General features: G+C 41.6%; 1 protein-coding gene across 1 annotated transcript in view; it reads right to left on the minus strand.

Annotated features, from left to right (window-relative positions):
- The window catches only part of ATP8B4 (ATPase phospholipid transporting 8B4 (putative)), a 281,261-nt gene extending 264,482 nt beyond the window's left edge, over positions 1–16,779 (minus strand). Inside the window, exon 1 of the mRNA XM_062206643.1 lies at positions 16,752–16,779. Within this exon, the coding sequence (XP_062062627.1) occupies positions 16,752–16,779 (28 nt within the window). The remainder of the gene's footprint in view (positions 1–16,751) is intronic.
- Positions 16,780–17,255: the final 476 nt, after the last annotated feature.

A 17,255-nucleotide genomic window follows, 5' to 3' on the forward strand; every position in this document is an offset into this window, starting at 1 on the left:
GGGATGCCCACAATGCAGGCAGCAATTTACCCGCTATGCCACAGCACACCCCCCCCATAGGTGAGATTTCTAAACAATCCAGGAATATCAGAAGGAACATCATCAGATCTGCCTTCAAATAGAAGTTGTCAAAGAATAAAATCTTTTTAAAACAAATGCAAATACGAGTACACCAAAAAAAAAAAAAAAAGGAAAACAAGATCATAACAAAGCAGAAATTAAAATTTGAAAAGCACAAGAAAAGATCAACTCCCAGGTCCATCAGCTGCTTGTTTTGTAGTAATAATAGCAATTGGAGTTACTATCAAAGCCAAGCAGAGGTTTATGACAGAGTGGTTTAAAAATACCAGTGAAAAGTCATAAAGCAATCAGCTGTCAAGGATGGACTGTCACGGTAAGTGACTTGACCATCTCACCCGAGATTCTTCAACCCTACAGGTGTGTAATTCCAGTCACAGGTGGTGAAGTGTGTAGGGATGGAGTTAAGCGTCTGAGTTTAGAGAAGGTATATGCAACCACAGAGATGAAGGAGCATGGAGGGTGGAAAATAACTCAGAGGCATATGTTACAGATGAAGGAGGGAAATCCAAGAACAAAGTGAGGAGAAGAAGGTGTGACGGTCAAAGGAAAGTGAGAAAGATGAAGAAAAGAAATACATTTTAGCAGCCACCCCCTATATTCCAGGCACCATGAAACCTAGGAGCTCACTAGTATTTCCCAAAAGTCCAGAAGAAATCTAAATGCCTCTGTAGGCCCTGTGGATCAACTCTCAAGTCTGAAGATCACATCTGAGGACAACTCCTAATAAATGGCACCCTGTTTTTGGGTATAGTGGATTTCCACCACTTGTAGAGTGTTCCATCTCTTTGGTGCCTACATACCTGATTTCCTTACTGCCTGTATAATACAGTAAATTACCTGTGATTTTTCCTGTCTTCCAATATGACTCACTTAATTATTAATAAGAATATTGGACTGTGGAGCCATTGTTGAGGCACTGCGGGTTAACACCCTGCCCTGAAGCGCCAGCATCCCATATTGGCGCCAGTTCGAGACCTGGCTGCTCTACTTCCTATCCAGCTCTGTGCTATGGCCTGGGAAAACAGTAGAAGATGGCCCAAGTCCTTGGGCCCCTGTACCTACGTGGGAGACCCAGAGGAGCTCCTGACTTCAGATCAGCGCAGCTCTGGCCATTGCGGCCAACTGGGGAGTAAACCAGCAGATGGAAGACACCCCTCCCTCCCTCCCTCTCCCCCTCTCCCCCTACCCTCTCTCTCTCTCCCTCCTTCTCCTTTCTCTCTTTGTAACACTGATTTTCAAATAAATAAGTAAATCTTTTCAAAAAATAATTAAATACGAATATTGGACTGTCAACAGATTATAACACCTTAATGAGTTTGCCCTTATTATGCATAACTTTGAAATCCCACACACACCAGGAAGCAAGCAACCTGTCAACCAAACACCACCTGAAAGCAATGTTAAATATCCTGGCTATAAAAGTACTATCCTTTCTTGCTTGGTGATTTGTCAACGAAGAGCAAAAATGACAAAGCCCAAAATGTTACTTTTTAGAATGAGAGTACTTAAAAGCTTAAGAGGTAGATAATTTATTTAAAATTCCATTTTTATTTTTTATTTGAGAAGTAAGAGAATAACAGATAGATACACAGAGATTTCATCCACTTGTTCACTCTCCAAATGCCTCCATTTACCTTGACAGTCCCAATGGCTGGGACTAGATCAGGCCAAAGCCAGGAAATGGGAACTCACTCCAGGTCTCCCATGTGGGTGGCAGGAACCCAATCACTTGAGCCACCACTGCTGCCATCCTGGGTCTGCATTAGCAGGAAGCTGGAGTCAGGAGCTGGAGGAGGGTATTGAACCCAGGCACTCTAACATGGAATGTAGCATCTTAACCAGTCTCTTAACCACTAGACCTAATAACCACCCCTAGATAGTTTGTTTATATATCACTACAATAACCAAGGAGCAACAAAACTGCTAATAGAAAAATTATGTATAATATTGGGAGGATGGGGATAGCAGGGACCATTTCTGCATGGAAAAAGGCAGACTTGGTCCGATAGCATTCTACATGTAATTCATAGATTCATTTTAGGAATAAAAGATCAGATATACTACATAATTGGCATATTAATTGACTTTAGCTTAGAGTATACATTCAGATGACAGTCATTTTTTAAATTTTACCCTTGTATGATGCATATTCAAGACCAGAACTCTATCACTCTGTGCCTAAGTTTATCCTTCCAAATACCAGAGTCTTGTTTCTATGAGCCCAGTTGGAACCGTCCTGTCCAGAGCATCCATGCAATCACATTATACAAGGATGGGGACAATTGAGATCCTCTTTAGGGTGTCCAGACTGCTCTTGTCTCACAAGACCTCATCAAAGCCATGGAGTGCTCTTTTTTCTTTTTTTAAAAGATTTATTTTATTTATTTGAAAGGTGAAGTTACAGAGAGAAGTAGAGACAGAGAGAGGTCTTCCATCCACTGGTTCACTCCCCAAATGGCCACATGAACAGGGCTGAACCAGGCCAAATCCAGGAGCCTCTTTCGGGTCTCCCACATGGGTGGCAGGGACCCAAGCACTTGGGCCATTTCTGTTACTCTCCCAGGCACATTAATAGGGAGCTGGATAGGAAGTGGAGCATCCAGGACTCAAAACGGCACCCACAGAAAGAATGCCAGCACTACAGGCCAGGGCTTTAACCCATCAAGCCACAGCACCTGCCCCTGCTTCCTTTTGTTTTTTTTTTTTTTTTAAGATTTGTTTTATTTATTTTAAGGGTAGAGTTACAGAGAAAGAGAGACAGAGAAGGGTCTTCCATCCACTGGTTCACTCCCCAAATGGCCACAGTGACCAGGACTGGGCCAGGCCAAAGCCAGGAGCTTCTTCTGGGTCTCCCACATGGGTGGCAGAAACCCAAGCATTTGGGCCATCTTCCACTGCTTTGTCCAGTCCTTTAGCAGGGAGCTATATTGGAAGTGGAGCAGCTGGGATGTGAACGGGTACCCACATAGGATACTGGCATTGCAGGCAGCAGATTAACCTACTACAATACAATGCTGGACTTTTTTTTCTTAAACCGAACATGCCTGTGTGCAAGTAGTCACAATAAAGTTTAGATTCCTTGTAAAGCATTTAATAAAGGAAGATACTGGTGGTAATAATTTTAAGAAGATAGAGAAATTGGCTAAAGTTTTACTTTTTGCAGCAGAAAGAAAAAGAGAAAATCTGATACTGGCACTGTGAAAGTTGCTGAAAAAATATTTGATGATGCAATTAAAGAGAAAGACCGCACAAAAAAATAAGAGAACTAACCCATATGAGACGCTGGCACTGCAGGCCAGGGTTTTAACCAACTGCACCACAGTGCCAGCCCCTCTTTTCGCTTCTAAATCTTTATTATTAAGTCTAATCCTTGTTCCTGCACATGCAGTAATAATCATCCTCCTGAACTGACTCTGCAGACATTAATTATGGCAGAGATTAATTATTTGCATCCTTCTTTAACTTGTGTTAAATTCTAGCTTTGGTTCTAAATCCCTACAGTTTTCTCCTTTAACCAAAATATCCTAGGCCTGAATTATCTTTCAAAGAATCAATGTTCTTCCATATGCTACCACAGTTTATGAGGGGCATAAACCTCTCTTGGAGTCAAGTCACATCCTGCAAGAAGAGGAAGCTGAAAGCAAACCCCCATAACAATGCCCACTGAGAATGGCTTGGAAGTTCCATGATTTAATGTCCAATATTTCAGATTCACCATGGGAAACTTCCAGGTGTAATATCAATAATGAAAGGAAAGTAGACTAAAGGGTTTATGACCTACCACTCCTGCACAATGATCATTGAATTTGTCTGGCCCCAAAATGAAGTAAAGTGATATACAAGGATGTTGAAAATATAGGAAGCCAGCCTTTCCCAAGTGGAGTAAAAGAGGTCAAAGAGCTTCCAGTGTAAGATGGCAAACTGGGTATGCTTTACCTCCCTTCCTTCTCAGGCCCCATGAAAATAACAGTGAATACTTAAAAAAATAAATAAATAAATAAATAAAAAAAAAAGAACCTAACAGTGCTGGAAAACAAGAACAGTGGCTACTAGAGATTCATAAATTTTGAACAAAGCCTAGAAAATAAAATAGAAAGCAGATGGGCTCACTGTGACTGGGGGAAGGAAGGCTAGAACCAACTCCAGCCACAAGAGCAGGAGAGTGATCTTCCTAACAGAGCCCCAGAGCGGCTCCCAACTCAGAGTCAGTAAGAGTGTGTTAGACAGGATGACAGCCCAGGATACACCTATTATATTGTCTAATAAACAAGGTCCCCTTAACTCTTAAAACTGTCCCACTTTGGATGATCGTTATATTGTCACCTTACTAACAGATCAGAGTAATTAACTATTTTTTTATTGGACAGGTAGAGATACAGATAGTGAGAGCGAGAGACAGAGAGAAAGGTCTTCCTTCCGTCGGTTCACTCCCCTAATGGTCGCTACGGTCAGCGCTGCGCCGATCCAAAGCCAAGAGCCAGGTGCTTCCTCCTGGTCTCCCATGCAGGTGCAGGGCCCAAGCACATGGGCCATCCTGCATTGCCCTCCCAGGCCACAGCAGAGAACTAGACTGGAAGAGGAGCAACCGGGACTAGAACCTGGCGCCCATATGGGACACGGGCGCCACAGGTGGAGGATTAACCAAGTGAACCACAGCTCTGGCCCCGAGTAATTAAATATTAATTGGGTCATTTGGACCCTCTCGTTGCCCACTAAAGACAGTAAGCAGCACACCAGAGCAGGAAACCAAGAGCGGTGTTCAGGCCCAATAGAGGAGTGGCTGTCACCCTCCACAGAAGCTTCTGTAGCATCAGTTCACATAGAAACTGCCTCATGGAGGCAGTTGTGGGATTTGCCCAACTGCTTGACGAACCTACAGAAAGTCTCTCTGCCTACTGGCTACTCACTGGCCTTCTTACTTAAGGGAAATGCCTGGCAAGAAATAATACCTTCCAACTGCACTAGTCTATCTAGTCCTTCACCTGCAAAGACCAACCAGTCACCAGTCAGCGGAGAGACAATCAAGCACAAAACAAGAGGGATCCAAGGGCAGGAGGTAATGCTAAAGGCATGTGAGGGGCGGGGTTTGATTTTTAATTCCAGTTAGTATCTTGAAGGTATTCAAGAAGACTTAACATTAACAATATGAATCAAGAATGAGTTAACACACACACACACACACACAGAGTTATTGGAAATTAAAAACACTTAATGGACAGTATGAAAGAATGAAGAATTTTTTTAAGCTTTTTTTTTTTTTTTTTTGACAGACAGAATTAGACAGTGAGAGAAAGAGACAGAGAGAAAGGTCTTCCTTCCGTTGGTTCACCCCCCAAATGGAAGCTACGGCCAGTGCACTGTGCCGTTCCAAAGCCAGGAGCCAGGTGCTTCCTCCTGGACTCCCATGCGAGTGCAGGGCCCAAGCACTTGGGCCATCCTCTACTGCCTTCCCGGGCCACAGCAGAGAGCTGGACTGGAAGAGGAGCAACCAGGACAGAACTGGCGCCCCAACCGGGACTAGAACCCAGAGTACTGGCACTGCAGGCGGAAGATTAGCCTAGTGAGCCGCAGCACCAGCCCAAAGAAATTTCTTAAACTGTATATCAAAGTGACCAACAGGGTAAAATGTGAAAAGATAACTTAGGATAAGGGTACATAATGGATGAGAGGAAATAAATAAGTAGAAGAAATTTTCCCTGTACCAGAGTAAGAAATAACTCTTTAAAGTGAAGGGGGCACCTATGTCACTCAGGGTAAATGAAAAAAAAACATCTTCACAAAATGTTGAGCCCTAAGGACAAGGAGAAAATGCTAAAATCTTCCAGAAGAAAAACATATTGTATAGCCCCAGAAACAGAATATTCAGACCAACGTGATATTTCTCACCAGCAACAAGTATGTTAGAAGACATTGGAATAATGTTTGAAGGTTTTAAAGAGAAATGTTTTCAAACTTGGAATTCTATATCCCACCAAATAATCAAATGTGAGGCAGAAATGAACACATTTTCAGATTTACAAGAATGTTTATATGCAGATCATCTCCAAAAAACCACCTAACAATATACAACAGCGAGTGGGTACCTAGCCTGGCTTTTTACATGCTCGTGTCCCACATCAGAGGAGCTGAAGCTCCAGCTTCAGACCACAGCTTCCCACCAAACAGCTACTGTGAGGCAATGGTGATGGCTGCAGTAACCGGGTTCCTGCCACCAATCTGGAAGACCGAGATTGAGTTCCCAGCCCCTAACTCCACATCCAGCCATCGTAGACATTCGGGGAGAGAATCAGTAAATAGGAGCTTGCTTTCTTGCTCTCTCTCAAATTTAAAAGAAAATTAAGAAAAAGAGTGACAATAGAAAAAAATAATATCTTAATTTTAAAAGTAAAGTGGAATGTAAAAAGACATAGATGTATGATATCATGAACCACAAACCTGCCACAGGTGAGTCACAAGTTCTACAGAAAAATGCAACAGCTGTCTACTGCACTTCATTTCACAAGTTTGTTAGGAGATAATAAACCAATTTCTCAAAACAAATACAATTAATACCTGTTCTTAGCTCAAGCATTAATTTCTCTAAGAACATTCATGAAGAAATCATTGACCTAATTAAAATGAGGTTTTTAAGAGTTGTATTCTTCAATAGCCCTACAGATATCACCCAAAAATCAAGATCAATGACAGTCTCTGTATTCATTCACTGATAATTTTATTAAATTTAAGGATATATTTTAGAATTTTTGGATGCATCAATGAAAAGCATGTCCTTTAACCAATCATCCTAGTCATTTCTCTCAACTGCAATGTGACTATGAACTTGAAACTGAACTTCCTGGAAAATGCCTGGAGAGCTGCTAACAGGTGTTGCTTGCTGAGTACAAGATGCGGCTCACTTGAGTAATCCTCTGCCTGTGGCACCGGCACCCCAGGTTCTAGTCCCGGTTGGGGCGCCAGATTCTGTCCCAGTTGCTCCTCTTCCAGTCCAGTTCTCTGCTGTGGCCCGGGAGTGCAGTGAAAGATGACCCAGGTGCTTGGGCCCTGCACCCCATGGGAGACCAGGAGGAAGCACCTGGCTCCTGGCTTCGGATCGGTGCGGCACACCGGCCGTAGTGGCCACTTGGGGGGTGAACCAATGGAAAAAGGAAGACCTTTCTCTCTCTCTCTCTCTCTCTCTCTCTCTAACTCTGCCTGTCAAAAAAAAAAAAAAAAAGATGCATTTGACAGATGAAGTTGGCAGTGGTTTTAGCATTCTTTTGTGACATCTAAGAAGCCTACAAAAGACATTGCCTGGACAGGAAGCCTTCCTTTGCCATGCCAGTGATCCAAGAGAGCAACCAGCAACAGGACAAAATTCTCTTAGGTACTTGTTTTAAATCTGCTCCAGAATTTAAAAAATATAACTAAGCCTTCGGGCCAGTGCCATGCCTCACTTGGCTAACCCTCCACTCGTGGCACCAGCACCTCAGGTTCTAGTCCTGGTTGGGGTGCTGGATTCTGTCCCGGTTGCTCCTCTTCCAGTCCAGCTCTCTGCTGTGGCCCAGGAAGGCAGTGGAGGATGGCCCAAGTACTTGGGCCCCTGCACCCGCATGGGAGACCAGGAGGAAGCACCTGGCTCCTGGCTTTGGATTGGCCCAGCCTACCGGCCATAGTGGCCATGTAGGGGGTGAACCAAGGGAAAAGAAGACCTTTCTCTAATTCTGCCTGTCAAAAAAAAATTATATATATATATATATATATATATATATATATATATATATATAAAATTAAGCCTTCAAAATCCTCCTCCACATAGAATGACTGGAGTAGCCTTTACTCCTCTAAAACATCACAGAATCCAATATAATTTGATGTCTTCCTTAATTAAAAAAAAAAAATCCAAGAAACTCTCATAGAATGCTTATTTTTGAGCCAAGTATTTCCTGCTACATTCTCCAAGCTAACTAAATGTGGACACCCCACTTAGTTTAGAAAGTGGTCATTTTTCAGTCAGTTATATGTTAGGCAACACTTAACAAAACAAATAACCTAGCTTCAGGGTAATCAGCCTGAAACCCTCTACTTCCTCTCCCCATCCCACTCCCAAAAATAAATTGTAGGGGCCCAGTGCTGTAGCATAGCAGGTAAAGCCACTGCCTGTGGTATCAGCATCCCATATGGGCAACAGTTCAAGTTCCAGCTGCTCCACTTCTAATCTGGCTCTCTGCTATGGCCTGGGAAAGCAGTGATGATGACCCAAGTGCTTGGGCCCTGCACCTGTGTTGGAGACCTAGAAGAAGCTCCTGGTTCCTAGTTTCGGATTGGCTCAGCTCCTGCCATTGCAGCCATCTGGGAAGTAAACCAGCAGATGGAAGACCCCCTCTGTCTGTCTGTCTGTCTGTCTCTCTCTCTCTCTCTCTCTGTAACTCTACCTCTCAAATATATAAATAAAATCTTTTTTTAAAGAAAGAAGAGCATTTTGTAAATGGAAAAATACCAAAGTCTTTTTTTAAAAAAATACTGAGAAATAACAAATTTGTGGGAAAAAGTTATCTAAGCTTGGATAGTCAGTCTTAATGTTGCTTATATGATTATTTCCTGGGAAAGTCTTAAGTAATGTTCTGAATAGTTTCAGTGGTAATTGGCAAATGTCCATTGATTCTCCTTCAGGTCTTCAAAAGCAACATCTAGTTCCTTATCTAGGCTCTTTTCCAATATCACATAATAAATTATACATTATCCATCTTACATCTCCAGTAGGCAAGAGAAAACCAGTCACATCTTTTTTAGTTGTTTTTTTCTATGGATAATTCACAACATCTCAGTGTGTAACAAGAGCTAATGACCGTAAGAGCACTGCTAACAAGACCAAGAGTAAGGAGAAGGTTGAAAAGGCTTTCACTGGACCCAGGAGTGATCAGAGCAAGTACAAGTCCATAGTTAATAAACACAACTGTCTTTCTTCAATTAACTCCAGAGCATTTTGTTCTTCACCAAATGTGGCTTAGAAGACAGCCTCCAGGCGCTTGGATCCAGACCTCCCAGATCTTGAAATGATGAAAGTGCCACAAAGAATTTGGGGTCCTTATATAAAACTCTGATGGCATAGGCTGATATTCCCTAAGCAAGGTTGGTACACAATCAAAAGATGAAGAATGTCTCTAAACATGGAGTATCATTTGGACTTTGAGGTAGCTGTTGGGTTTTGGATTGGGTCACAAATCTCAGAAAAATTCCCTCAAGCTAAATCAATAACTTAAGCTTTTTTCCTTTCATAATTTTCTTTCATTCTTCACAATCTGGTCTGTATGGTTGAAAGCCAAAGCAATTCATTAAAGACATGAGGAAAGAACAATGAGTGGGGAGAGCTTTAAAGAAAAGAGTTCCCGAGCTTCCAAGATTTCCTGATTTGACTCCAAGAACACATTCTGATACAATTGAGAAATACGTGTCCCAAATTGGGGTTTCCTATTGAAACCCGCTGGTGACCTGCAGCCTCTGGGACTTATTGACATTTAAGCAGAAAACTGAAGAGAATAGAAGCAAAAAAAAAAATCTTCCCACAATTTTTTATATGCTTTTCCTCACAAAAGAGCTTGAAACAGAGTTAGGGGATTCAAAAAAATACCAAAGGGCCTTGGGTTTGTTTTCTTCTTGGTTGAGCCAACTTCCTCATCGGGTCCAGATAGTTGGAAATTTAGATTTATTGCTCCCATAGCGTACTAGAGCTTCACAAAGAAATATAAAAATTTTACCAATTCATTATTCTTCTAGCATATATCATTTGAGTTGTCCAAATTACAAGCAAAATCAGTAAAATCTCATCTAAGCTCAGCGTGTAGCTCCCTCTGAGTGGAGATTCAAGACTTAACTATAATAAATACAACAGCTAATGCAAAAGCTTGATGCCATATGACAAGTTTAACATGTATCATTTATTTAATCGTCTAAATGCTATTTAGCTTTACTCTACAGACCAGGAGATGAAAAAGCCCTAGCAACTTTATGTAGTAGAATCAGACTTTAAATATGGAACTGCCTCCCTTAGGAAAGGAGCTTGGAAGAGAAACTGGGTATAAGGAAAAGGTGAGCACTACTGACCAGAGTTGACTAGAAAATGAAAATGGATATGTGCCTGGGTGCAGAGGTCAAGGACAGGGAGAAGAGGCCTCTCTCAGCACATGGAACACTCCAGGATGCACTGCCAATCACACACCACATTCACATTAACCTCATAGCCCCATGACTCTTTGTTTCATTGCTTCCAGGGTTGGCCCCTGCTGCACCATGGAGGCCTCTCTGCTGGACTTCTCTGCCCTCTCTTTGGAGTCTTTGAGCAGCCCCTACTGAGAATACTCTCCCAAGGCCCTGTTGAAAACAGACTGCTTTCTTCTGTGTGCCAGTTCTATTCTATTCTTCTGTGAATTCATTCTTTGACAACTTGATGATCTATAGCAAAATTGCATTTTTATGGACTGGGCCACAATCAGAAACTTTCTCTAAAGATGGGAAATAGCCATTTTCTTCTCTCCACGGCACCCAATTCAATAAAAACTGGAGGAGGTGCAGCATTGTGGCACAGAAGCTTAAACTGTATATGCCAACATTCCACACTGGAGCACAGGTTCAAGTCCCAGCTGCCCCACTCTCCAGCTAAAATTTAGACAAAGCCTTCAATCTGTTGCCAAGGAATGAACTGGGTGCCACTGCAGAGCTGAGAGGCCTAAGTTCTTACTGGGTTGGTGAGGATTCTACCTACAAACTCTTTAAGGTTATCCTCATTGATCCAGTCCCTAAAGCTATCCAAAGTAATGCTGACACCTGGTAGATTACCAAACTGGTCCACAAGCACAGGGAGCTGTGTGGGCTGACATCTGCAGGCCATAAATGTCATGGCCTTGGGGAGAGTCACAAGTTCCAAACTATTCACAGTTCTCACTGTGCAGCCTGGAGAAGGCACAACACCCTCCAGCTGCACCGTTAGAGCTAATACAACTAATGTTTGTAAAATTCAGACCTAATCAACAACTTACAACAGTTATGTCTGCTTAAAGGTATTATTTGTCTACTACAACAGGTCTGTATGGGGCTAGCACTGTGGCATAGTGGGCTAAGCCCCTGCCTGTGGCACCAGCATCCCAAATGGGAGCTGGTTCCAGTCTCAGCTGCTCCTCTTCCAACCCAGCTCTCTGCTATGGCCTAGGAGAGCAGAAGATGGCCCAAGTCCTTGGTCCCCTGAACCTATATGGGGGACCTGGAAGAAGCGCCTAGCTCCTGGCTTTGGATAGGCCCAGTTCCTGCCATTGTGGCCATTTTGGGAGTAAACCAGTGGATGAAGGTTCTACCTCTCCCTCTCTCTATCTGCAACTCTGCCTCTCAAATAAGCAAACAAATCTTTTAAAAAAGAAAAAACAGGTCTGTCCACTGAGAGTGTTAATCTGTTTTTTGTTTTGTTTTGTATAATTTAAAAATTGGAATATTAGGACCAGCGTTCTGGCATAATGGTTTAAGCCACTGTATGCAATGACGGCACCCCATATGAACACCAATTCAAATCCTGACTGCTTCACCATTGCAGTCATTTCAAGAATTAACCAGCAGATGGAAGATCTCTGTCCCTGGGGCATAGTGGGTTATGCTGCCACCCCATTTGTCTCCTGGCTGCTCCACTTCTGATCCAGCTCCCTATTAGTAGCTTGAGAAAGCAACAGAAGATGGTCCAAGTGCTTGGGCTCTGCCACCCATGTGGGAGACCCAGAAGCAGCTCCGGGATCCTGGCTTCAGCCTGACTGTAGCCGTGACTGTTGCAGCCATTTGAGGAATTAACCAGCGGACAGAAGATGGATCAGTGTGTCTCTCCCTCCCTCCCTCCCTCCCTCCTCTCATTGTTACTCTTCCTTTCAAATATATAAAAATTAAATCTTAAAAAAAATTCAAGGATAGAACAGCCACCACACCCTAACTCCACAGAGAGATGAAAAAGGATGCTATTAAGGAACAGTTCTTGGAGCTCCTCTTTAGGAAATCCTCAGTGGCAGGTGGGTCTTTACAGCAGCCTAACCTAGACCATTTCCTCAGCAATAAGACATCACATTGCTCTGGGCCTAAATAATTTCACATCTCAATAAAGTTAGAGCCTTACACAAATTGGCAAAGTGCTTAAGAACCAGAAAACATCTTTTTCCTCACTATTTGCAACTCAGCACAACTACGGTGGCAAATTTCTACATATCTGAGGAGGCTTCAAAAAGCTCATATAAAACTGAATTAAAAGGCAAGTTTATTTGATGCAAAAAAAATTTGAAATCCATGCATATGAGGGGGGTCTTCAAAGAGTTCATGGCAAACACATATTATGAAAAAACTATGCATAGATTTCAAATTATTATGTGCCAAAATAAACCTACCTATTCATCCCATTTTTCCATGAACTTTTGGAAGCATCCTTGTATGGTATGTTCTCCATGAGAAAAAAAGCTTATATTTCGATGTGACTTAAACATAGGATAAAATTCCAGAGCACATCTAGAGCGAAGGATCCCAATGCTGCTTTCTCCTCTCCCAACCATAAAAGCTCGTAAACCTGTGAATGAAGTTTTATGCCCTGTGATCCTTACAACAAGAAGGATTCAAAGTCTCTAAAATAATTTCTACCACCTTTTTGCACAGAATCCAAGGACAGTAAGATGGGAGGACTAGATGTTTCCCCCTCATCTCTAGTACAACAAAATAAAATCCCTGAGCTTTCCCCTCTGTTCGCCAGAAAGTTAGTAAACTGTAGAAGAGAACTCATTGATGAATAAAACTCCTTTGGAAATCAGCACTGTCTGACGTATGTCACTGACTGGTGAGTACCCTTTGGTACTTCATTTCAATGGACTTATTCAACTAAACTAAGAAAATGAATGATTTTGAAAAAAAAAAGAACCAATTTCACAAATTACTACCAAGGACTAAAAGCAAATTCAAACAGAAATGAATTCCTTCGTAGTATAACTGCAACACTACTTGAGAAAACAGGTTTTGGATTTATTGTTGATGTTCTATAGCAGAGAAACCTAAGGGGAAATAATACTTTTTCATTGAATTTTTTATTAATATCAAGACATATATTAATATGTGCATATACTTTTATATGCCTTGATATAGTACCTATAATGGTAGGTTTTGTATCTAATTCATCTTTTTTATTACCAACCCTCTATCAAATTGCCTGCTAAATAGTATACTCAAAAAGTTTGTGACACTAAATTATATATACACACACACACACACACAATAATTATACAGAAAACCAAAAATATGGATTTTTGTTATTCCCTTGGAGACCAAACACCATAAAATCCAAAATGCTTTTAGGTGCCGAGGCACCATGATTCCTGGATCCTATTTCTGTTGCTTTATATGTTAAACAGAAATGATAATGCAACACTTAAGAGAAGCCAATACACATGCCCAGCAAGAAGGTATGAGAACCTCAACCAAAGCCATTGACCACTGTTGTTTCCATTGCAGGAGCAAGCCTCTGGAGACTCACCACAAACAGGAAGCCCTCAGGAGGGTACAGTAGATGTTCCCAGGGCTTCCAGAATGATCTCCTAAAAATCAGAGCCTCAGGAGCAGGCCTTAGTCTCAGCAGTGAAGACACACTTGAGATACCCACAGCCCATGTCAGAGTGCCCGATTTTGTGTCCTCAACTGCTAATTCCAGCTTCCTGCTGCTGTGCACCCGAGGAGGCAGCAAGTACCTGGGTCCCTGTCACCCACATTAGAGACCTAGACTGAGTTCTAGGCATCTGGCTTCAGTCTGGTCCAATCCAGCTATCTTCACACATTTGGAGAGTGAACAGCGGATGAAGATAGATAATCTCACTCTTCCTATCTATCTATCCTTTCTCCTTCTCCCTCTATATTTTTGTCTTTCTAATAAATAAAAAATAAGAAAATTTTTAAGAAATCAGAGCCACCTGTGGCCACAGGAAACCCACCTGTATATACAAGACTCATGTCAGCCAGATAACCACACAAAAACATTTTTGTAAAATGCAAGATTTCAGGAGGAAAGTCAAGATACCAATGCACTGTACCATTTATCCATTTACTCAGTACTGTTTAATAGACATATAGCACTTTTATAATTTATAAAGTACTTTACATAGATTGTTGCATTATGTGCTCATCCTCACAGTAACAGGAAGGTAGGTATTGCCCCCATTTTACAGGAGAGCACAGTGAGGTTCAGGGAGTGTGAGTACCAGTGTTTGGTAAATCGAAGAGCCTAGGTTCAGTCTTCTTGCTTCTGACTCATGTTGTTCCTATAGCATCCTAACAGTGTCCACGAAAGAAAATTGCAGCAAAACTAGAAGGGCCTTATACATCCATAGCACCCATTCTGGTCAAACCCAGTGAATTCTTACACTACTGACCTGGAGGAATTGTGTTACATCACAGCTACAAGAATCAAAAATGAAGAATTTAGTTGCGTAAGAAGTACTGGGGTCCACACAGTTCTATATTGTCACATGATTTTTAACCTTATATAGGATTAATAGCTGGAAAAGTCCAACTATCATTACAAGCACCTTTGGCTACTTTCTTTAAGTAGCTTCACCAAAACAAACAGATCTAAGGGTATTCCCCCCACCCCTCTCTCTGTGTCTGTGTGTGTCCTCTCTCCACCCCCAGGACATACAGAGGTGCTCTCTGGAAGGCTGCTAGCTCATGACTGTGTCTGATTCAGGGCCTACTTTTTTGTGAGGCATAAGCAGAGTAGATAAAATGGCTTAGACCTCTGATACTTTTAAGGACTCACAAAAATGTTTTAGCTTTCATTTACTTTAAAATCAGGAAAGAAAAATCATGGTAATGGATCCAGACTGGATTATATGTTTTCATTTTAGTGCAGTAATAAAACAAACAATTTTTATTATTTTTATGTAGGAAAAAGGCAACAAAAAGTACCTACAACTCAGGCATAACATAGCCCTGGTCTGATTCTTCCTAAGCAACCCACAAACATAGGAAGGGTTTCCCTAGTGAAATGAAGTGTGCTGGTTCCACAATCCCCACATTTCTAAATGAAGAACAACTTCAGCTCATTTTGAGTAAGCCCTCAAGTATCTGCTTCCTTTGCCTCCCATCTTACTGAGCTAATCCGATACACACTAGGTATTCTACACATGCACAAAGCTCTTCCCGATTGCCTTGTGGAAAAGCACAAAGATGCTCTAAAATATTTGAGTTTCCACGCAAGCTGCACAGAATGGATGAATTCCAAGAAAACAAAATAAACTACAATTACTATGTTTTAAATATTTGAGTCTATTGGCTAGAATTTTTCACATCTTGAAGAAAGCAAGACTGATGTGAATATGGAGATAATAAAAAGTAAATCTTTGAGAAAATTACTGGTTTTCCACAACACCCATGTCTGGTTTGTCCTATTTTCATACACATCCTCAGTGGGTGATCTAAGCTTCCTAGTAATGTTGAAGCATATATAAATACAGGTGCACCTTCACTCAAAAGTTGTAGGCATGAACTATCTCCTTGCAGTCCAATATCATAATGTACAACAAAGGAATGGACTATACCATGAGATAATTACCGATGGAAGAAGTTAACCACCTGTGGTGGGTGTTATTACAAAGAGGAACAGGGCATAAACTCTAACACAGCCTTTAGTTTCTAAAGAGTCTGTGGTCAAAAAATAAAGAATATGGTAGGAATATATTGGATACACATCCACTGTAGGAAAAACTTCATAATGTCTGTCACTGACTATAGGCACTGGTTAAGATGAAATGTTAGGGGCCAGCACTGTGGCCTCATAGGTTAAGCCTCTGCCTGTGGCACCAGCATCCCACGTGGGCACCCGTTCATATCCTGGCTGCTCCACTTCTGACACAGCTCCCTACTATGACTGAGAAAGCAGTGGAAGATGGTCCAAATGCTTGGGTCCCTGTGCCCATGTGGGAGACCTAGAAGAAGCTTCTGGCTCCTGGTTTCAGATTAGCCCAGCTCTAGTGACTGTGAACATTTGAGGAGCAAACCAGTAGATGGAAGACCTCTCTCTGTGTGTCTCTCCCTCTGTCTGTAACTCTGCCTCTCAAATAAGTATTTTTTAAAAATAAGATGTTATGTTAAAGAAACTAGAATATCATTAATACTATCTAGTAGATCCATTACTCAACCAAAAATAAATATACTTCCTGCTCTCTTGATCAAAATTATTTCTAACTCTGTGAACTTAGTTTTAAATATTGGTGTATTCACACAATGGAATGCTGCTTTGAAATAAAAAATGAGAACACACCATTCACCCATGTAACTATAAAATGTCAAAAACCTCATACTGAGCAGAAGCAGCCAGCCAAAATGAGCATACTACATGATTTCATTAATACTCACTTCAAAAATAGGTGAAACTAACATGCTAGAAATCAGAATTTGGTTGTGGGAGTGCAGTGAAGTGGATGAAAAGCGCCACAAAGGAACCTAGTGGAGTGAAAGAAACGTTTTATATCTTATTCTATATACCTTTGGTAGTGATACAGCTATATGCAATTCTCAGTTCAGTGAACCGAACAATGAAGATCTGTGGAGGTTTTGTATGTAAATTAAGTCTCCACCAAAAAATAAACATTCAAAATTCTCATTTCTTTGAGTCACCTGAAGAGCTCACTACTTACCAAGCAATTTCTTTTTACTGCAGAACATTATTGCACTGATCTTTCACCAGGTCTCAACAAGCGACCTACATAACAAAACAGAAGAACACAACATCAGTACTTGAAAAATGCTCTATCACCATACATGTACACCTAGACAAACCACACATTTCTTCCTAGACAAATCTAGATGGCTAGGAAGTCACTGATACTATAAGCACTATATTCAATTTGTCATTATTAACTCTATCCAGATATGAATTCTATACAGAAATAATCTTTCATTTGGTAAATCCTACTAAAGACTTCAGAGGTACTTTGGCTCACTGGTTAAAGATGTCACTTGGGACACCCACACCCCCTGTTGGAGAGTGTGATTCAAGTCCTGGCTCCAGTTCTAGTCCACCTCCTTGCTGGAAGGCGGCAGGTGGCTCAGGTCTTGGGTTGCTACCACCCATGTGGGAGATTCAAACTGGGTACTAGACTCCTGGCTTCAGCCTGGCCCAGGCCTGGTTGCAGGAATTT

This window comes from Lepus europaeus, chromosome 11, assembly GCF_033115175.1.
Source record: "Lepus europaeus isolate LE1 chromosome 11, mLepTim1.pri, whole genome shotgun sequence".
Lineage (NCBI taxonomy): Eukaryota > Metazoa > Chordata > Mammalia > Lagomorpha > Leporidae > Lepus > Lepus europaeus.